This window comes from Megascapheus bottae, chromosome 31, assembly GCF_031878675.1.
Source record: "Megascapheus bottae isolate mThoBot1 chromosome 31, mThoBot2.hap1, whole genome shotgun sequence".
Taxonomy (NCBI): Eukaryota; Metazoa; Chordata; class Mammalia; order Rodentia; family Geomyidae; genus Megascapheus; species Megascapheus bottae.
The window spans coordinates 1,234,194-1,256,577 of record NC_143539.1 but is presented as its reverse complement, the minus strand read 5'-3'; the positions used below and the strand labels follow the sequence as shown (position 1 = coordinate 1,256,577).

Here is a 22,384-nt window from a genome sequence, read left to right as displayed (position 1 = left end):
TTAATCCTAGATATGAAAGACTCTAACAATTAGGGTAACACTTCAAATCGAGCCCCACAGGGCGAGTCTATCAGACTAATGGGAATTAAACCACCAGAAAATCAGGAAGTGGTGCTGTGGCTGAGAGTGGGAGAGGATTAGCCATGATCTAAAGAGCTCAGGGACAGTGCTCAGGCCCATAGTCCAACCTTACACCTAGCAAAAACAAAACAATGTAAAAATAAAATAAAACCAAAGAATAGTCTCAGGGACTTTCCATCCATGGCTGGCTTTGAGATGCATTGCTCAGTTCAGAGCATCCTGAGTATCTAGGATGACAGGCAAGCAGGGTAAGGATTTCTTTCTCTTGTGTTTCAGATGGGCCATCTGCATTGTCACAATTCCCATGTAAGGCATGTGGGAGAACCTTCCGCAAATTCTCTTCCCTGTCAGGGCATCAGACAGTCCATTGTGAGAAGGCATTCTGTGAATGTGGAGACTGTGGGAAAACTTTTCCCTGCTATTCAGGGTTGCAGGAGCAGCGGGGGATCGACTCTGGGAAGCAACCTGTAAAATGCCAGCACAGTGCCCTGTGCTCTAACCACTCATCCCAGTTTAGAATTCCTTTGGGAATTCACACAGGAGAGAAACCGTACCAGAGCCAAACTTGCAGCAAATCCTTCAGCCGTAGTTCATCTGTTGAGACACACAAGGCAACCCACACAGAAGAGAAACCCCACCAGTGCAAACACTGCCACAAGTCATTTAGATGGGTCTCCAGGCTTAGAAAACATGAGAGGACACACACGGGAGAGAGGCTCCACCCATGTGATGTGTGTGACAAAGCCTTTCAACATCGGTCACATCTTAGAAACCACCAGCTGCTCCACTCAGGAGAGAAAACCCATACATGCAACGTATGCCACAAATCCTTTAGTCAGCGTTGGACTCTGATCATCCACCAGCGAATCCACTCAGGAGAGAAACCCCACAGATGCAATACCTGTGGTAAGTTCTTTACTCATCGCGGGAATCTGATCACCCACCAGAGAATCCACTCAGGAGAGAAACCCCACAGATGCAATACCTGTGGTAAGTTCTTTACCCATCGCGGGAATCTGATCACCCACCAGAAATCCCACAGAGGAGAGAAACCCCAGACATGCAAAGTGTGCCACAAATCCTTCACTTATCCCCAAAATCTGATCATCCACCAGAGAACCCACTCAGGAGAGAAACCCCACAAATGCAATGTGTGTAACAAATCCTTCACTCAGCGAGGGACTCTGATCACCCACCAGCGAATCCACTCAGGAGAGAAGCCCCACAAATGCAATGTGTGTGACAAATCCTTCACACAGCTTTCAACTCTGATCAAACACCAGCGAATCCACTCAGGAGAGAAACCCCATAGATGCAATGTGTGTGACAAATCCTTCACTCACCGAGGGACTCTGATCACCCACCAGCGAATCCACTCAGGAGAGAAACCCCACAGATGCAATACCTGTGGTAAGTTCTTTACTCATCGCGGGAATCTGATCACCCACCAGAGAATCCACTCAGGAGAGAAACCTCACAGATGCAATGTGTGTGGCAAATCCTTCACTCAGTGGGGGTCTCTGATCACCCATCAGCGAATTCACTCAGGAGTGAAACCCCACACATGCAATGTGTGTGCCAAATCCTTTACACAGCGTTCGACTCTGATTAAACACCAGCGAATCCACTCAGGAGAGAAACCCCACAGATGCAATGTGTGTGACAAATCCTTCACTCAGCGGGCGCATCTGATCACCCACCAGCAAATTCACTCTGGAGAGAAACCCCACAGATGCAATGTGTGTGACAAATCCTTCACTCACCAGGGGTCTCTGATCACCCACCAGCGAATCCACTCAGGAGAGAAACCCCACAAATGCAATGTGTGTGACAAATCCTTCACTCAGCTAGGGACTCTGATCACCCACCAACGAATCCACTCAGGAGAGAAACCCCACAAATGCAATGTGTGTGACAAATCCTTCACTCACCGAGGGACTCTGATCACCCACCAGCGAATCCACTCAGGAGAGAAACCCCACAGATGCAATACCTGTGATAAGTTCTTTACTCATCGCGGAAGTCTGATCACCCACCAGAGAACCCACTCAGGAGAGCAACCCCATACATGCAAAGTGTGCCACAAATCCTTCACTCATCCCCAAACTCTGATCATCCACCAGCGAATCCACTCAGGAGAGAAACCCCACAGATGCAATGTGTGTGACAAATCCTTCACACACCTTTCAAGTCTGATCAAACACCAGCGAATCCACTCTGGAGAGAAACCCCACAAATGCAATGTGTGTGACAAATCCTTCACTCGGCGCTGCAATCTGATCACCCACCAGCGAATTCACTCTGGAGAGAAACCCCACAGATGCAATGTGTGTGACAAATCCTTCACTCAGCTAGGGACTCTGATCACCCACCAACGAATCCACTCAGGAGAGAAACCCCACAAATGCAATGTGTGTGACAAATCCTTCACTCACCGAGGGACTCTGATCACCCACCAGCGAATCCACTCAGGAGAGAAACCCCACAGATGCAATACCTGTGATAAGTTCTTTACTCATCGCGGAAGTCTGATCACCCACCAGAGAACCCACTCAGGAGAGAAACCCCATACATGCAAAGTGTGCCACAAATCCTTCACTCATCCCCAAACTCTGATCATCCACCAGCGAATCCACTCAGGAGAGAAACCCCACAGATGCAATGTGTGTGACAAATCCTTCACACAGCTTTCAAGTCTGATCAAACACCAGCGAATCCACTCTGGAGAGAAACCCCACAAATGCAATGTGTGTGACAAATCCTTCACTCAGCGCTGCCATCTGATCACCCACCAGCGAATTCACTCTGAAGAGAAACCCCACAAATGCAATATGTGTGAAAAATCTTTCACTCGGCGCTCCCATCTGATCACCCACCTGCGAATCCACTCAGGAGACCCACAGGTGCAAGGTTTGTGACAAATCCTTCACTCAGCAGAGGACTCTAATCAAACACCAGCGATCCACTCAGGAGAGGAACCACACAGATGCAATGTGTGTGGCAAATGCTTCATTGTTCCCTGCACTCTGATCACCCAGCAGCGAATCCACACTGGGGAGAAACCGCACGAATGCACACACTGTGGCAAGAGCTTCAGGTCACCGTCCAACCTAGACAACACAGGAGGACACACATGGGAAAGAAACCCTAAACATGTCAGCAGTGCCACACATCCTTCAGAGACAGCAGCAACCTCAAGATTCGCCAGAGAAACCTCCCTAAGGAGAGACCCTACAAATGTCCTGTGTGTACCAAATCCTTTACACAGTGCTCCATCCTCACGAGACAAGAGAATCTTCATAGCACAGGGGAACCTTGAGTTTTCAGGGAACAGGGGACGAGCACACGAGAAGAAACACAGAGAAACTACACCTGAAAAAAATCAAACCTCTACAAATCTGTCGGGAGCAAGAGTGGAATCAAACTGTACTTTGATTTGCATCAGATAATTGCTTCATTATCTTATTGTTTTTTGGCCTTCTCTTGTTCTATTGATATGTGATTTGCCATATGAATGTAACCCCCAACAGTTCCCTGATTAACCATCTGGATGTAACACCTGGCAGTGCCCTGGTCTCAAGAAGGGATATAAGCTTTGAGTTGAGAATAAACGGGGCGCTGCAGTTTTTGCCTGGGCTGCAGACCTCCTGGACTCGATGTGTTTGTCTCTCTTCTATTTTTTCCAGTCCCTACCCCCTATTTCAGGAACCCCAATTTGCTGCCGGTAGGCCCCGCATCTGGTGCCCGAACAGGGACCCTGAAAATCTGGGACGACGGTGGAGGACCCCGCTGTGGTGAGTAACACATCGTAAGACTATTAAGAGAGGATCTTAAGAGAGTGTATAGTCAGGAGTAAAAATTATGGGTCAAGTTAATAGCCATAGGTCATTTGTACCGATCTTAACAGGCCTACTTGAAGCCCACGGAACGTGGGTGGAAAAAGGGGTGCTTCAGTGCTTCCTACAGTTTGTCAAGGAGGCATGCCCGAGGTTTTTAGAGGAGGAATTCCAAAAAACCTGGCAGCAGATAGGAAAAAGAATTCAAGAATATTATAATGTATATGGCCCCGAAAAGACCCCAGTAGAGGCTATTGATGTATGGAATCTAGTAAATGAATGCATAGATCCTCAACATGAGAATGCTGAACTTAATCTTGAATTAAGGGAAATTTATGAGTTAAAGGACCCTTCTGAAAAACCTGAGGCTGAGCCATATGCCGCAGCCCAAGAGAGACTAAGTGAGATCTTGAAAAGGGAACAACAACCAGTAGATATTGAGTATCAGAATTCAGGTTTGAATATCAAGGAGGAAAGTTATGATGAGTCAATGGAGGGCCGGATGGCTACGGTGGAGAAGAAGTTAGAAGAAATGCTACATGTTCTATCGAAAATGGGGATGGAGCAGAGAGCCCCCCCAGAAGTAGGAAAGAAAGATGACCCTCAGGCCACTATGGTGTCTGATTCTAAACCTTACCCCTCCCACCCACCGCCTCCGGCTGCAGCCTTACGGCCTCAATCCCTTTTTCAACCTTTAGGCAAGCCTAAAGGCCCTAGCAACAAGTCCCTTTTAACAGGCACTACAACCAGGCACAGTGCATCGCAATTAAACCTGACTCAGGCTGCTAGAGAGAGGGAAGGTATTTCAGGGCCTCGATGCTTCCCTAGTTTAGTTGATCATGATGAACAAGTATACCATCAACCTGTTCCTTTTAAACTATTACAGGATTTAAAGAGTGCCTGCTCCCAATATGGGCCAACTGCCCCTTTTACTCAAGTAATATTGGAGACCGCGTGTGCCGGTATTGCATGCCCAAATGACTGGAAGCGGCTTGCCAGAGCATGCCTTAGTGCAGGAGAGTACTTATTATGGGAGACAGAGTTCACTGCACAGTGTCGGGCTAAAATTGAAACAAATGGGTCTAAGAACCTGCCTTACACTTTTGATCAGTTGTTAGGAGAGGGAACCTATAAAAACACCAAAGATCAATTGGGTTATGCAAAGGAGGCCTATTTACAAATAAATGCTGCAGCGAGAGAGGCTTGGAAAAGGTTACGCAATTCCAATCAAAAAGTCTAGTAGAAGTTAAACAGGGACCGAATGAACCTTATCTAGAATTTTTGTCTCGATTAATGGAGACTGCAGACCGCCTAGTACAAGATGAGAATGCAAGGAAGATTATAGTTAGACACATAGCCTATGAAAATGCCAACGCCGCCTGTCAGGCTGCTATCAGACCCCTCAGGAATAAGGGAGGAATCACGGACTTTATTTCACTGTGTGCTGATATTGGACCCTCCCATGTACAAGGCCTTACCTTAGCCGCCGCTCCTCAAGGAAAGACTGTTACTGAATTTCTAGAATATAGAGGTCAGCGGCATTCTCGGGATGCTAGACCCCCAGGGCGTTGCTTTTCTTGTGGACAAATAGGACATTGGATGACGCAATGTCCATGCCAGGCCAGGTTAAAGAGAGAAAAATCACCTGGCACATGTCCACGCTGTGGTAAAGGGAAGCACTGGGCTAAAGATTGCAAGTCAGCAACAAATCGCAATGGCCGCCCGTTTTCGGGAAACTGGAGAAGGGGCCAGCCCCTGGCCCCACAAAACCATGGGGCAGTCCCTCCCTCTTCTCGGCCACAAGTGCATCTTCTAACAACCCCCCAAGATCAGTCTCCAGCCTCCTCCGTGCCACCCCAGGCAGTGCAGGATTGGACCTCTGTTCCTCCACCTGCTCAGTATTGACCCCAGAGATGGGGACACAAGCTCTCCCCACGGGGGTCTTCGGCCCCCTTCCCCCGGGAGTGGCTGGATTGCTGTTAGGGCGAAGTAGCTCAGCCCTTAAAGGGATACAGATTACACCTGGCAAAATTGACCAGGATTTTACTGGAGAAATCAAAGTTATGGCCTCTGCCCCGAAACACGTGGTATCGATCCCAGCCGGTCAAAAATTAGCACAACTAATACTTGTGCCTTTACCTCCCGGGGAGACTGCTAATTCCCCATGTGGACAGAGAGGATTTAGATCTTCTGATATCTATTGGGTACAAAGCATAAAACAAGAGAGGCCTGAGATGACTATATTTATACAAGAAAAGCTCTTTAAAGGAATATTAGACACTGGAGCAGATGTGTCTGTGATATCTAAAAAACATTGGCCAGCCCAATGGCCCCTGACAACCTCTATGACTTCCCTACAGGGGGTTGGGCAAGCAACTGACCCACAGCAGAGCAGTGCGATCCTTGTTTGGAGAGATGAGGAAGGGCACTCTGGTCATTTTCAGCCATTTGTCCTGGATCATCTGCCAATTAATTTATGGGGTCGTGATATCATGGAAAAAATGGGAGTGTATATGTTTAGTCCTAGTGCTGCCGTCACTAAGCAGTTACTTGATCAAGGCCTCCTCCCCTTTAGGGGACTAGGCCGAGCAGCACAGGGGGAGCTAGAGCCACTCCAACCCCAGTCTCACCCTATGAGACAAGGATTAGGGTATTCTTTAACGGGGGCTGTAGTTTGTCCTGCCCCTCATGCTGATCCCATAAATTGGCTCTCTGAAGAACCGGTATGGGTCGAACAGTGGCCTCTTTCACTAGAAAAGATCATTGCAGTACAGCAGCTGGTACAGGAACAGCTGGACTTGGGACATGTGGCCCCTTCTAACTCTCCATGGAACTCTCCAATTTTTGTTATAAAGAAAAAGTCAGGTAAATGGAGGCTGTTACAGGATTTGAGGAAAGTGAACGCCACTATGGAACTGATGGGGGCCCTACAGCCTGGCTTGCCTTCACCCATGGCAATCCCAAAGGATACTTATAAGATTATTATAGATTTGAAGGATTGTTTCTATACTATACCCCTGGCGCCTCAAGACTGTAAGCGCTTTGCCTTCAGCGTCCCCTCTGTTAATTTTAAAGAACCCATGAAGCGATATCACTGGCTTGTGCTTCCACAGGGCATGGCAAATAGCCCAACTTTATGTCAAAGTTTTGTGGCTAGAGCCATTTCTTCCACTCGTGAAAAATTTTCTTCTGTTTATATTTTTCATTATATGGATGACATCTTGTTGGCTTGTTCTGACCCTATCGTCGTACGACAAGCCTTGGGACAACTAAAGCAAGATCTGAGCCTCTTTGGCCTTATAATAGCAGCTGAAAAGGTTCAGGAACACCCCCTTTTTACATATCTAGGCCATATATTAGGCCCACACTATTTTAAAAGCCAAAAAATACAATTAAAAACTTCACACTTAAGAACTCTTCATGATTTTCAGCAATTCTTAGGAGATATAAATTGGCTTCGGCCTTATCTAAAGCTCTCCACAGGAGAGTTAAAATCCCTCTTTGATCTCTTAAAAGGAGATACCAACCCTACATCCTTGCGCGAATTAAATCCTGATGCCAGGAGGGCCATCCAAATTGTAGAAAAGGCAATTTCCCAGCAACAAGTGACCTATTGTGACTATTCTAAACCATGGGGAGTTTACATTTTAGCTACTTCTCACTCCCCAACTGCTGTATTGTGGCAGGATGGCCCACTTTTATGGCTTTATCTACCATCAACACCCGGCAAAGTGCTGACCCCCTACTACGAATTGGTAGCTAATCTGATACATATGTGCTGAGTGGATTCCCGTAAATATTTAGGTCAGGAACCTCATTTTATCTGTGTCCCATATAATCTACAACAACAAGATTGGCTATTCGCCCATTGCGATTCTTGGGCCATTGCTTGGGCCAATTATACAGGGAAAATTTTGCATCACTACCCGTCTAACAAACTTCTCCAATTTGCTGCGTGTCATACGTTTCTATTTCCTTCCATAGTACGGGCCTCGCCTTTATCTTCTGCCGCTTTAGTATTTACAGATAGATCCCCTAATGGAACGGCTGCTTTAACCATTAATGGGAAAACTCAGTCTTGGGTTACGGGTTTTTCCTCTGCCCAAGAGGTGGAATTAGAGGCTGTTTTACAAGCACTCGTCCTGTTACAAGACGAGCCCTTTAACTTATACTCAGACAGTCAATATGTAATTCGTGCTCTTCAAGTCATAGAAACTGTTCCCTTTATTGGAACTACTAACTCCAATATTCAGACCCAATTTCGCCAAATACAAACTTTGCTTTGTTCTTGCAACCACCCTTGTTTTTTTGGCTTTGTTCGAGCTCACACTAATCTTCCTGGCCCTTTAAGTGAGGGCAATGCGGTTACTGACTCCGCCACCAGAGTTTACTTAACTCAGGTTGAACTTGCTAAGCAGTCACATGCCATCCACCATCAAAACAGTCGAGCCCTGCGCCGACAGTTTAAATTATCTAGAGAAGCAGCACGACAAATAGTTAAGACTTGCTCCAACTGTGTCCCTTTTTCACCAGCCCCCCATTTAGGTATAAATCCACGAGGACTGCTTTCTAATCACATTTGGCAGATGGATGTCACACATGTTCCATCATTTGGCCGATTAAAATATGTTCATGTTACTGTAGATACTTATTCTAATTTTATCTTAGCCATCCCCCTTGCTGGGGAAGCCACTAAACATTGTATTTCTCACTGCATTCGATGCTTTGCTATGATGGGGATTCCCTCGCAAATAAAAACAGATAATGGCCCTGGCTATGCAGGCCGAGCATTTCAATCCTTCTGCCATTCCTATAATATCACTCATATTACAGGCATTCCTTACAATCCTCAAGGTCAAGGCATCGTGGAGAGAGCTAATGGATTATTAAAACATCAAATTGCTAAAATACAGAAAGGAGAGTCGTATCCCGCTACCCCTGTGAATATACTTAATCATGCTTTATTTGTTTTAAATTTTTTGAATTTGGATTCAAATAATTTATCTGCTGCTCAGCGATTCTGGGAGAAAAGAGAGCAGCGTCCTTTTGCCTTAGTAAAGTGGAAGGATCCCCTAACTGGTGCTTGGCATGGACCCGATCCTGTTCTAACCTGGGGTCGAGGGCATGTATGTGTTTTTTCACAAGGAGAAAATGACGCCCGCTGGCTGCCTGAACGCTGCGTTCGGATCGTGGAGAGTGACAGTGGCCATCCAAGCAGCGACTCACTGGGCCTACACCCCCAACCCTCCAGTGGTGCATCCTGCGCCGTGGGAAGGACCTGAGTTATTTGTGCATGTCAATTGGGACTGCTACTGATCCACTTGTTCCACACATTCATATGAGCTGTGTTTTTCCTCCTTTTACTATTATGTAGGGACCTTTTAACATATTCATTGACTCTACACAATTTAATATGTGACATTATTTTGTCTTTACCATCCCTCTTCTTAATAACCTTTTTTGTAAAAGATGCCCAGGTGAAAAGCAAAGGCCTCCAGAGGTAAGTAGAAGTCGGCTGACCCCCCTGTATGTCTGCGTTTTATTTTATTTTATTTTATTTTATTTTTGTTTGTTTGAAAAGGTGCACTGTGGGCCTAAAACAGAGGCCTGGGTGGTCAAGGGACGCCTTGACCCGCCCCCCCCTTCTGAGTTTCTTGTCGATAACAAGGCATACCTGAGAGTCCCACCAGCAAGACATGTCTAAATCTAAAAATAACTGTTTGGTGAAAACATTCATTTGAGCTCATGTTTTTTTTGTGTTAAGTGTATCTGATTGAGTCCAATTTTCTTGTTATATGTCAATGTCTGATTATTTAAAAGTCTCCGTTTCTCTGTCTTGTTCGTGTTACATATTTTTCCTTGTCCAGTTTTGTGTTTAAAATTGGTACCATTTCTAAGTATGGATCTGTATGGTTTTTCTGTGCGTACTCAAGCACACATCCTTGTTATTTATTTGAACATTTCTGGGCCTAGCATGGCCGCTCCCCCATGTCTGCAGTTGTAACAAGCCCTGGAAAAATAAATTCCAGCTAAGTTGCCTTGCAAAAAGTTTTGTTTTGAACCTGGTTCTCACCTGTAAGAGTAAATTTGGCAAAACTCTCTTGACACAAACTTCCGGAAAATGAACGGCCGATATTAATTTTGCACGCTTTATGATCTTTGAGTATGAATGTGTGTGAATGAGTGAGTGAACATGTTCAAGGTTAAATTGTCAGCATGCTGTATAAAACAATGGATAAATTTATACTTAAACACAAAGACAATTGGGTAAATCTAAGCTTAAAACTTCAACAAAAATATTAGGTTTGAATGTTTTGCAATGTCTCAAAGAATTATTGTGTTGTCTTAAAGAAAAACTGGTAAATATTTTTCTAGATCCTGAAATCTGCATTTTATTGCAGGGCATACAGCTGTTTACATTGTAAATATTGTATCCTGTTCAGCACAGAGGTGTTAGGGAATTTGGGATTTATTACTTTAAGTTAAAGTTTGGAAACATGTATTAGAGATTTAAATGTAAAATTGTTCATTAACGTCAGAAACTTTGCCTGTCCTTTCTTGCAAACTGACACTAGAAATCTGATGGTAAAATATGGATAATGTGATTAGTATTTTAAAGGAATGTTTAAAGGTTTATCTTCATGTTATTGGGTGTATTTTAAAAAAGGACAGGAAACTAAGTCCAGACTTAGACTTTTGGTGCACTGATGTCTATAGTTCTTGAATTAGGGAAAAACTGTTATTTGAGTTTAAACTGTTTTTGGAGTTCTAGACAGTAATCTAAATTGCAAAAGAGCCCTTTTTTCTAAAAGGCAAGAGGAGTGCCTTGGGCCCTAGGGGGCCTGAGGGCAGAAGGAGTTCTTTGTGCCCTTAAAGGTTTTTCAATTGCAAATAAAGGCTAAGGTGTTAAGTGTTTAAGCCAGTATCAGTAAAAGTTATTAAGAACATTGGAATTGGGTTTCTAAACAATATTTGAAAGTGAAGTTGTCTTAAATGTTTAAAGAAAGAGAAAAAAGGAAAATCAGGACTACCAAAGTAATTACCTAATTGCTATTTCAGCTTGCTCTTGTAACTTCCAGCTAGCCAATGGAGAAGAACAGCAATCCTTATTCAGATGTAACTTTGGCTTTTACCAGGTTCTAGGTAAGCTCATGCTTAAAGACTATTTCTGTGTCGACCACCTTGTTGCTCTAATTGGAGTAACGTGGCCTTTTGTAGGACTCACTGATCTGAAAACTGCAGTTTTGAGCCAACCCCGGGCAAAGCAAAGTCCCTGTGAGACTGTGGTGTCTAATCTGGCAGCAGAATGCTATTAAGGCAGAGTTGCTTTGGAGCTCGAAGCCGCAGAGTGCTAGCTCTGAGCTGAACAGTTGGGGGACAGCACTCAAGCACCAAGCTCAGGACTCACAGTGGCAGAGTGCAAGCCTTGAGCTGCAGAGCTGAGGTGCGGCACTCAGGCCCTGAGTTTGGGACTCAAAAGTGGCAGGGTGCTAGCCTTCAGCTGGAGAGCTGAGGGACAGTGCCCAGGCCCTGAGTTCAAGTCCAGCAACTAAGCAAGTGAAATGCCAATGGGATATTTATCCCTGTGTGGAGAAACACTACTGGGACACGATGCAGAAAGCCTCTGCTTGGATGGCAGAGATGGTGTCAGATCTTAGTCACTTGTGCTTGGCCGATCAAATTAATCAGAGCCGGGAGGTCATAGAATAGTTCGTAAGCATGCCTTACTAATGCCCGTGCCTTTCATAACTGGGCAGGAACTTGTCAATCTTCTGTGATAGTGGGTAGTTTAAAGCCCTAATTGAGCGAAATTTTTATTTATTTATTTATTTATTTATTTATTTATTTTTGACACCAGCCACAAATTCAGGAAAAGTTTGTGGATCTGAGGCTTGTGTCTCTATTAATCTGTTTAGATCTGACAACTGAAGCATTGTTAAGGTTGCAGAAATTTAGTTCCCCAGACAATCAAGAAAAGGCCTTTGCAAATGGGTGCTATGTAAACTACACTATTGTAGCCAAAGATGGTTTGTGCAGTTGTTAAATGTTAAATATGATCTCCAGTTTGGAGCAAATTATTATTCCTGATATCTAATCCTTGCAATCCCTGATAAAACAGGCTAGGCTTCTTAAGGTCCCTGGTCAAGCACAGAGACAACGCCCCTGAGTCAGCTTGAAGAAGTCACAGAAGCTGAATCTCCGCCCATCAATCCCCTTTAGATGAAGGGACCAGTCATTTTTGGAAAGTGAGACAGGATAATTAGAAATAATTAGAGATAGTGGAAAGAATAGAAATTGCACTTGTGTTTCTTTTAAAATAAAGATGGGGAATATGTCGGGAGCAAGAGTGGAATCAAACTGTACTTTGATTTGCATCAGATAATTGCTTGATTGTCTTATTGTTTTTTGGCCTTCTCTTGTTCTATTGATCTGAGATTTACCATATGAATGTAACCCCCAACAGTTCCCTGATTAACCATCTGGATGTAACACCTGGCAGTACCCTGGTCTGGGGAGGGGATATAAACTTTGAGTTGAGAATAAACGGGGCGCTGCAGTTTTTGCCTGGGCTGCAGACCTCCTGGACCCGATGTGTTTGTCTCTCTTCTATTTTTTCCAGTCCCTGCCCCCTATTTCAGGAACCCCAATTTGCTGCCGGTAGGCCCCGGCACAAATCCTGACAATTCAAAGAATTCCCCCACTGAATCCCGGGCTTTAGAACCCATCACAGCATCTAGGAAGGAGAGGACCCGGGAAAGAGGTGAAAGTTGAAATCATTTGACCACTGCACCAGTTCTCACCATCTCAAGAGGCCATACACTTAGCTCAACTATGGAGCCACTTGTCCTGCCAGACAGAACACTGAGGGGAAACTCCAGTAGGAACAAAAGTGGTAAAGCTCAGACTTGTAGGTGGCATGGCTCTAGTGGTAGAGAGCTTGCCTGGCCAGCCTGAGTCTTTAGTTCAGAATGAATCCTCCATCCATATAGGATGTTCCAGCCTCTGGTATCTCACCTTTGCAAACAGCTGCTCAGGAAGCTGAGATGTGAGGATCACGGTGTGAAGACAGCCAGGGCAGGAAAGCCCATGAGACTCTTATCCCCACTCAATCTCCAAAAATGCTGCTGAAGTGGAGCTGTGGCTCCAGTAGTACAACTCTAGTCTTGAGCCAGGATGCTCAGGGACAGTGCCCAGGCCCTGACATGGAGAAATGAAGCCAGAGAGCCATGTTTCACTGAGGAGAAAACCTAGTGTGGCCTCTGAAGTATGGATGCATAGTCACAGTAGGAAGAGATTCAGTGTTCTGTGATATGTGCAGTGGAATAATTAATAAACCTTATCAGTCATCAGTAAAAAGTGGACAACTCCTCTTTCAAAAAATCAAAATGCCTCTCTAATCTGCAATTCCTAACATAAAGGAGAGGTACTGAGTTCTATGGTGAAGGTTGTATGGAGGTTTAAAGAAAAGCTGAATTAGGTGTAATTGATAGGAACTTTCTGAGAAGACTTGGCCAGGCTCTAGAGTGTGTTGAATCTGTGTGGAATGAGGGAACATGTTGGGCTGTATGGATGGTTGTTTTGTTGTATTGAACTTTACTGTGTTCTTCCCGATATTAGGGAATGTCTTTGAATGTTTGAACTCTGAATGTCAATAAATGCATTAGGAACCTGGCACTAACGTGTTACTTTTTATTTCAAACCCACCATGCTAGGGAGCAAAGAGGAACGCAGGGCTCAGCCCTAGTGTGTCCCCTCTCCACAAGCTGGGTCCCCATAGAGCAGACCTCTTGTCTCAGGGTTGTGGGTTGGAAGAGGAGGGAGGGAGGCAGGCAGCGGTTCTGAACCCCTTCAGAATGAGAGCTTCATGGAGCAAGCACCCTGGCACCACTGCAGAGAGACATGGCAGGAGACCACAGTTCGCAGGGCTGGGCTCTGGGATCCAGGTGAGGCCCTGGATTTTGAATTCAGGTCCTGAGCACTTTACTTGACCTATGATGATCAAGGTTTATTTTCTTCAAGTTGAGCCACAGCTCCTCATCTGGTTCTCTCATGGGTTACAGGAGAGAAAAAATCCCATAGCCCGCCATCAGTGGATCACACATTTAATCCTAGATATGAAAGACTCTAACAATTAGGGTAACACTTCAAATCGAGCCCCACAAGGAGAGTCCATGAGACTAATGGGAATTAAACCACCAAAAAATCAGGAAGTGGTGCTGTGGCTGAGAGTGGGAGAGGATTAGCCATGATCTAAAGAGCTCAGGGACAGTGCTCAGGCCCATAGTCCAACCTTACACCTAGCAAAAACAAAACAATGTAAAAATAAAATAAAACCAAAGAATAGTCTCAGGGACTTTCCATCCATGGCTGGCTTTGAGATGCATTGCTCAGTTCAGAGCATCCTGAGTATCTAGGATGACAGGCAAGCAGGGTAAGGATTTCTTTCTCTTGTGTTTCAGATGGGCCATCTGCATTGTCACAATTCCCATGTAAAGCATGTGGGAGAACCTTCCGCAAATGCTCTTCCCTGTCAGGGCATCAGACAGTCCATTGTGAGAAGGCATTCTGTGAATGTGGAGACTGCAGGAAAACTTTTCCCTGCTATTCAGGGTTGCAGGAGCAGTGGGTGATCCACTCTGGGAAGCCACCTGTAAAATGCCAGCACAGTGCCCTATGCTCTAACCACTCATCCCAGTTTAGAATTCCTTTGGGAATTCACACAGGAGAGAAACCCTACCAGAGCCAGACTTGCAGCAAATCCTTCAGCCGTAGTTCATCTGTTGAGACACACAAGACAACCCACACAGAAGAGAAACCCCACCAGTGCAAACACTGCCACAAGTCATTTAGATGGGTCTCCAGGCTTAGAAAACATGAGAGGACACACACGGGAGAGAGGCTCCACCCATGTGATGTGTGTGACAAAGCCTTTCAACATTGGTCACATCTTAGAAACCACCAGCTGCTCCACTCAGGAGAGAAACCCCACAGATGCAGTGTGTGTGACAAATCCTTCACTTGCCACTACCAACTGATTGTCCACCAGCAGATCCACTCAGGAGAGAAACCCCGCATATGCAATGTGTGTGACAACTCCTTCACTCTGCGTGGGACTCTGATCATCCACCAGCGAATCCATTCAAGAGAGAAACTCCATGGATGCAATGTCTGTGGCAAATCCTTCACTCGTGTCCAAACTCTGATCACCCACCAGCAAATCCACTCAGGAGAGAAACCCCACACATGCAGTGTGTGTGACAAATCCTTCACTCAGCTGGGTACTCTGATCAAACACCAGCGAATCCACTCAGGAGAGAAACCCCATAAATGCGATGTGTGTGACAAATCCTTCACTCAATGCTACCATCTGATCAAACACCAGCGAATCCATTGAGAAGAGAAGCCCTACAGATGCAACATGTGTGGCAAATTCTTCATTGTTCCCCACACTCTGATCACCCACCAGCAATTCCTACTCTAAAACATGGGCACTAAGTTGTAAGTTCAAGGTCTATGAAACATTAAAGAGAAAGCTGAATTAGGTGTAATGGATAGGAATTTCCTGAGAAGACTTGGCCAGGCTCTTGAGTGTGTTTCATCTGTGTGGAATGAGGGAACATCTAGGGCTGTCTGGATGGTTAACTTGTTGTATTGAACTTTACTATGTTATTAGGGGATGGCTTTTAATGTTTGAATTCTGAATGTCAATAAATGAATTAGGAACCTGGCACTGACCTGTTACTTTTTATTTCAAACCCACCATGCTAGGGAGCAAAGAGGAACGCAGGGCTCAGCCCTAGTGTGCCCCCCCTCCACAAGCGGGGTTCCCATAGAGCAGACCTCTTGTCTCAGGGTTGTGGGCTGGAAGAGGAGGGAGGGAGGCAGACAGAGGTTCTCCCCATCAGAATGAGAGCTTCCTGGAGCAAGCACCCTGCCTCCACTGCAGAGACATGGCAGGAGTCCACAGCCTGCAGGCCTGGGTTCTGGGTTCCAGGTGAAGCCCAGCAGAGCTGCCCTGACTCTGGAGACTCCCCATCAATCAGGAAAATCCCAGTCCTGCCCCGGGCTGCAGTGAGGAGCCGGCTGGACAGCAGAGCCCCTATGGGCCTCACATGCCAGTCCCAGGTCCGCTGGACATGACATCTTGCAAACTCAGTAGGGTCAGGGTCCAGTGGCAAGCATGGGCTCAGACCCCAGCCCTGCTGAGGAGGAAGCTCCGCCTCCTGATGAAGATTGACATCTGGTCCTCAAGAGGCTGCTTGCTGTCACCTTGAAGCACCTGTGGCAAGGGGTCTTCATGGTGCCAGGCAAGCTCCCTCCCATTAGGCCAGACCCTGCCTCAGATGGAATGTGTGGTGAGCAGCAGCCTCTGTGGTTAGCAGGGTCGGGGTGCGGAGTGGCTCCAGCTCACTACTATTTCCCAGGGTGTTTAGGAAAGGCAGGGGAGGCAGAGGATTCTGGGAGATCCTGGCCAGTGGTTATCGAAACTATGGCTGGGGTCCAGGTGAAGGACTGTAACTCATTTTCCATGACAAGGGGCAGCGGCCAAGGGCTCCTGTGTGGGAGCAGCCTGGGCTCTGTAATAGCTGCAGGTTGTGTTTGGGGATGAGAAGACAGGATTTGACCCACATTTTCTTCTTCCTCTCCTCCCTTCCTTCCCCATCTCTGTTTTTTTATTCTTTCTTCCATCCCTGCTTTTTACAGTCTGTTCTATGGACTAAAACTGGATACCTTCCGAATACACCAGAAGCCAACTTCAAGGGTCACCGTTGTATATTCTCATCCACACAAAATGGTGCTCTGTGTGTGTTTTTGTGTATTTGTGTGTGTGAGCTGATGTTTGTGTGTGAGGTTTGAACTCAAGAGTTGGATGCCTTCTGGAAAGTGCTGGAATCCTGAGCTACACCAAAGTCCTCAGTCCAGGTCTAGTTAAATCTCCTCCCTTGAAATTCCTTTCATCTCCAAATCAAGGTGGATTCTTCTTAGAAGAGTGGTCAGCAGTGTTGGTCTCAGGACACAGGGTGGTTCAGGACAGAGCCGCCATTGCCAAACATCTGCTCTTCTCTCCCCAGGCCCAGGAAGTTCAGCACATTCTCCTCCCAGGAGCACAGGACTGGCTCTGTTCTGCCTGGCCCTTGCAGGACAACGCAGTGCATTCTTCTTTCTTTTTATTTTATTTGATTATTGGGGTGATGTCCAGAGGGGTTGCAGTTACATTCATCAGGTAGTGGGTAGGTTACTTCTTGAGCATTGTTACCCTGCCATGTTTTTCTCCCACTTCCCCTCCACCATCCCCTCCCAATCAGCTTGTTTTTCCCTTCCTTCCTTCCCATTTTCAAATACACAAAGAAACATATATACAATATACCAGAGTCCAGAGTCAGATACAGTACCACCATGACATAAACCTTAGGGGAAAAAGAAGAAGAAAGAAATAGCTTCACTCAAGCCTGGTGTGGTGACTCACCCCAATAATCCCAGCTACTCAGGAGGCTGAGATCTGAGGTTCAAGGTTCAAAGCCAGCCCAGCACTACAGACCATGAGATTCTTATCTCCAATAACCACTAGAAAAGTGGCACTGGGGCTGTGGCTCAAGGGTCCGGTGGTAAGCCTGTGCTCAGGGACAATGCCCAGGCCAGGGATAGGGCAGTAGCCTTGAGCTGAAGACTTCAGTGACAGTGCTCAGGCCCACAGTTCAAGCCCCACAACCAACCTAAACAAAAAGAAATAGCTTGACACAGTACACTAAGAACAACAGTCACAAAGGTAAAGCTCTTCTTTCCCTCTCCTGGAGTTCATGTCGCTTAGCCTCGTCCCATGTGGACCTGTGTACATAGCATTGGAGCTATTATGTTCCTCTCCGAGGAGAGGCCCAAACCTATACTAATTGTTCCACATGAGAAAAACCTTGGGGCCTATGGTTCTTTGTGTCTAGCTTACCTCAATACATATGTATTCTTCCCAATCGTTCCATTTCCTTACAAATGGGGCTATGTCATTTTTTTTCCGATGGCACTATAGACTTCCATGGTGTGAATATATCCCATCTTCACGTTCCAGTCATGTACAAAGGGGCATCTGGGTTGGCTCCATATCCTAGCTATGGGGAATAATGCTGTGATGAACAGAGTTGTGCTGGAAGGTTTTCTATGATCTTATTTGGGACTTTTAGGCAAATGCCCAGAAGTGGGATTGCTGGGTCATAGGGGAGCTCTCGGTTTAGATTCTTGAGGATTTCCCACATTGCTTTCCAGACTGGTGGACAAGTTTACACTCTCATCAACAGTACAGTTGCATTCCCTTCTGGCCACCTCCCCATCTGCATCTGTGCTGAATACTTTTCTTGATGATGGCCATTTTAACTGGGCAGAGATGGAATCTCCAAGTCGTTTTAATATTCATTCCGGCAGGCCTAACTTCTGAGAGGACAAAGAGATGCCGGAGAGCTGAGACCAGCGGGTGTGCTGGATAGGCAGATTAGGGTTAGGCAGTGGAGGACTAGAGTGCCACGACTAGACTACAGTGTCAACTCTGCTAAGTTATGGTAAATCAATAAACTATGTTGCATCATATTACCTGCCATCCCCATGCATAGAGGAGATTCAGGGACCTGGTCCAGATTGCCTGACTTGAGGAGCCAGACCTCTAGATGAGGGTGTGTGGGTCACAGGAGTGACCACCCCATGTCACCTGTCCCTGCCGTCACAGTGCTTCTCAGACATTCAGATCGCACCAGAAATAATTCATAATCATCATCTTCTTTATCATCATCATTACCGTCATCGTCGTCGTCATCATCGTGATTCCTGCTCTAATTCCCTGGTCCAGGAAAATAGAAGCCCAGGCCAGATCCACCTGAGTGGTGATAACCCTGGGGTCAGCTGTCCTCTGCAGAACTTGTCCCCTCTCTCGCTCTCTGGGACTCACTTTCCCATGGCTGGGGAAGCAGCCAGGAATCAGGAATGGAGGAAGTCAAGTTTCAATCTCCAGCTCCTCCCTTGGGAATGCACATGGTGACAGTGCAGGACGGGAGGATCTGCACCCCAGAGCCTAGGTGCCTTCACCTGTGGTGAGGAAGGCAGTTGAGTAGGATTGGCCAGTGTCTTAAAGGGAGACCCTCCAGAGCAAGGAGGGGTTGATTCAGGTCATCTGACTCAGGGAGGAAACGCAGGGAGGGAGGAAGAAGAGGAGGAGGTGATGGCTGCTTCCCAGGAACCTCCAGCCCAGGTCAGGGTGAGACCCCCACTTCCTCCTGGAATGTCACAGGGTATTTCTGGATGGGGTTGGAGTCCTCGCTCAGGTGATTAGCTCTCCCCAAGGGGTGAGAGGGTGTTTGAGTTCTTCTAGGAACAACACACAAATCTTGAAGGCACACATTCACTTGTCTTCTTCAATCCCCTTTCAGGATGAGCGAATCCCATTGACTTTCCTTTCTCCTTAGTTTTGTTTTTTGTTTTTGTCTTTTGGGTTTTTTTGCTCGTTAAAGTGAATTATTCCTCATGCTTTTCCCTGCTGGGGAGAGCATTTTCTCCATTCTGTCCTCCTCCTCTCACTTCTGTCTGGACAAATGCTCACCAGGAAATTCTCTCATACACAAACAAAGGATTTAAGTGAACACTGAGCTCTCAACATGCCACGGGTATTGCCAGGTGCTGTTTGGAGTGAAACTAGGTCCTCCACCATCTCTGGAGAAGGAAACGTACGGTGGTAGTATCATCCTGGATGAGGATTAAGAAAAACACCCTTTGATAGGCTGGGAGTTGAGTTAGAGATAAAGTGCTTGCCTTGCAAGCACAAAGACCTGGGTATGATTCCTCGGTACTGCAGATGTAGAAAGAGCTCGAGGTGGTGCTGTGGCTCAAGTGGTAGAGCTCTATTCCTGAGAATGCCCAAGGACAGTGATCAGGCCCTGAGTTCACGCCCAGGACTGGCATTGTAAAAAGTAAGAAAAATATCGCCCTTTGAGCTCTGGGCACCATGACAGACCTGCAATCCTGTTCTTCAGGAGGCTCAGATTGGTCAATCACAGATCAAAGCCAGACCAAGCAAGGCAATCCTTGAGAGTTTTGTTGTTGCTGTTGTTGTTTAGAGGCTTGAACTCAGGGCTGGATGGGGTCTCTGAGCTACTTTTTGCTCAATGTTAGTGCTCTACCACTTGGAGGTACGGATCAAATTTAGGCTTTAGTTTGGTTAGTTGAAGATTAGTGTCTCATGAGGATTATTTCTGCCTTTGATGACTGTGAACCCTGATGCTCAGATCTCAGCCTCCTGAATAGCTGGGATTATAAGAGTGAGCCGAAAGCAGCAGGCAAGACAGTTATCACCAGTTAACCACCAAACCACAAGAAGGAGAACTGTGTCTGAAGTGTAGAGCAGTAGCCATGAGCAACAAAGCTAAGGGGCAGTGCCAGGCCTGAATTCAAGTCCCACAACTCACACTCACTTAAAAAACTTTGCCCTGGGGCCGGGAGTTTGGCCTAGTGGTTAAAATGCTTGCCTAGCATGCACAAGGACCCGGGTTCGATTCCTCGGTACCACATACATAGAAAAAAAAAAGCCAGAAGTGGTGCTTAGGCTCAAGTGGTAGAGCTCTAGCCTTGAGAAAGTCCAAGGACAGTGCTCAGGCCCTGTGTTCAAGGCAAGGATTGGCAAAAAAAAAAAAAAAATTAATTAAAAGCTCAGAAACTGAAGAATTAGAAGCTGTCTGGTTCCTCAGGTAGTAATTGTAAATATATTGAGATATACCAGGATTTGTAGACTATGCACAGCAAGTGCGCATGGAATTCTGCCTAAAATTGTTTATTAACGAGTGGATTCAGGTGAGAGCCATCTTTTTCTTTGTCCTCTCCTGCCAGAGCAGTGACCATGTTGTTGGATAACTACTTTATCCCTCAGTTCATAACTGGGGTCCAATGATGTGGATATTTCTCTTGTCACTAATGAGTATCAGGCAGAGGTTTTCCTGGGTGATGTGCATTCACCATCAATACAGAAGCCCAGCTTCCCTCCTCACTCCTTTCTTTCCTCTGCTGCCCTGGTGTGGGGAGGAAGGCTCTCAGCTGTGCTTGATGGAGATGTGTTGTCCTGACAGCTGCAGATCCCAAAGCGGCTCTGGGTTCTACAGCTTTAGTTTTCATTTTGTACTTGGTTACATGTTCATCTTTGCTCAATGCCAAACAAATTCACGGAGCTAATAACATTCCGCAATGTTTATTTTATTTTTTGCTAGTCCTGGGGCTTTACCTCCGGGCGTGAGCACTGACCTTGGACTTTCTCAAGGGTAGTCTGTACCGCTTGAGCCTCAGCACCACTTACAGCTTTTTCTATGCATGTACCGAGGAATCATCGAACCCTTGGCGATGCACTGCCCCGGAGCTTGCCATCCCGTTCGCGGCTGCTGGGGCGCCTTTGGTTTCCCGTGGTGTTACCAGGCGCCCCGGGATGCGTCCCACGGGCCTGGCCGAGTCCTTGCGAGTGACTGGTGGACGCGAGCTCCCGGGCGTCTCAGCGTTCCCATGCTAACCACGCAGGCGCCATGGGGCCCCTGGGGCCCCAGCCTGGGGCGGAGGGAGGGGCGGCGCCGGCTGCGTCCTGCGTCCGGGTTCCCTCACCCCACGTCCCCAGCCTCCCGGCCCTGGCGCCCCCGGCTCCGCCCCACCTTCTCTGGGCGACGTGAGGCCCCAGACATCACCTGGATCCCCATGAGGGCGAGGTCACCCTGCCCCTGCCCCGCGTCGCCGCCCTGCGCCCGGGCTGCCCGCCTGGAGCTTTCAGGCCCTGACCTTTGACAGCACCTGAAGGAGGCGGGGAGGGGAGGAGCTGCGCCTGGAATCCTGGCCCTGGAAGTTTCCATCTCGGCCTCCCGTCCGCACGGTGTGGGACCGATGGCGCCCTGGCACCGCACGGCCCCCGCGCGCTCGCCTGCGCCCAGCCCAGCCCCGGGGAATCCCCACGGGCCTCTGTGGCCACAGAACGTCTCCGGAAAGTTCACGCGTGGCATGCGCGCGCCTCGCGCCCTTCCTGCTGCGGGAAGCTGAAATCACCCGTGGCTGCTCGCATGCATTTTTGCAACCATGGAGAGGCGAACATCCTAAAACGAGGCGCTGTCCACCCGCGCCGCCCGCATCGCCATGCGGGGCCCGCTGCGCCCGCGGCTCTGCCCGCTGCTGGGGTCCCCGCGCAGCGCTGCCTTCCGTGGATCGAGCTGGAGGGCCAGGGCGCTGTGGGGCCGCAGCCCGAGGGCTGGCGAGATGCGAGGCCACGCAAGGACTTTCAGGGGACGACCAGCCATGCCCGGGAAACCCTGAGCAACTCAGGGACCAGCACCCCGCCATCCACGCGCGGGGATCGTTTGGCCCAGGGCACCTCGGCCTTGTATTCCACGCTTGTGAGTGGAAAACCAATGGGATACGGCAAGTTGCCCATTTAAAACGGCACTGAGAAATCCTAAGGGTCAGGTTTGAAC

General features: G+C 47.3%; 1 protein-coding gene and 1 pseudogene across 1 annotated transcript; both read left to right on the top strand.

The window, feature by feature from the left end:
• Positions 1-313: 313 nt before the first annotated feature.
• Positions 314-1,932, top strand: LOC150043432 (uncharacterized; annotated as a pseudogene).
• Positions 1,932-22,348, top strand: LOC150043431 (uncharacterized; the record flags this gene model as incomplete). The annotated part of the gene is made up of 3 exons (XM_090321954.1): positions 1,932-2,945; positions 3,120-3,507; positions 21,711-22,348. Coding segments are annotated over 3 exons (2,040 nt in total), but the record flags the coding sequence as incomplete, so codon positions are not given.
• Between the last annotated feature and the right edge of the window lie 36 nt (positions 22,349-22,384).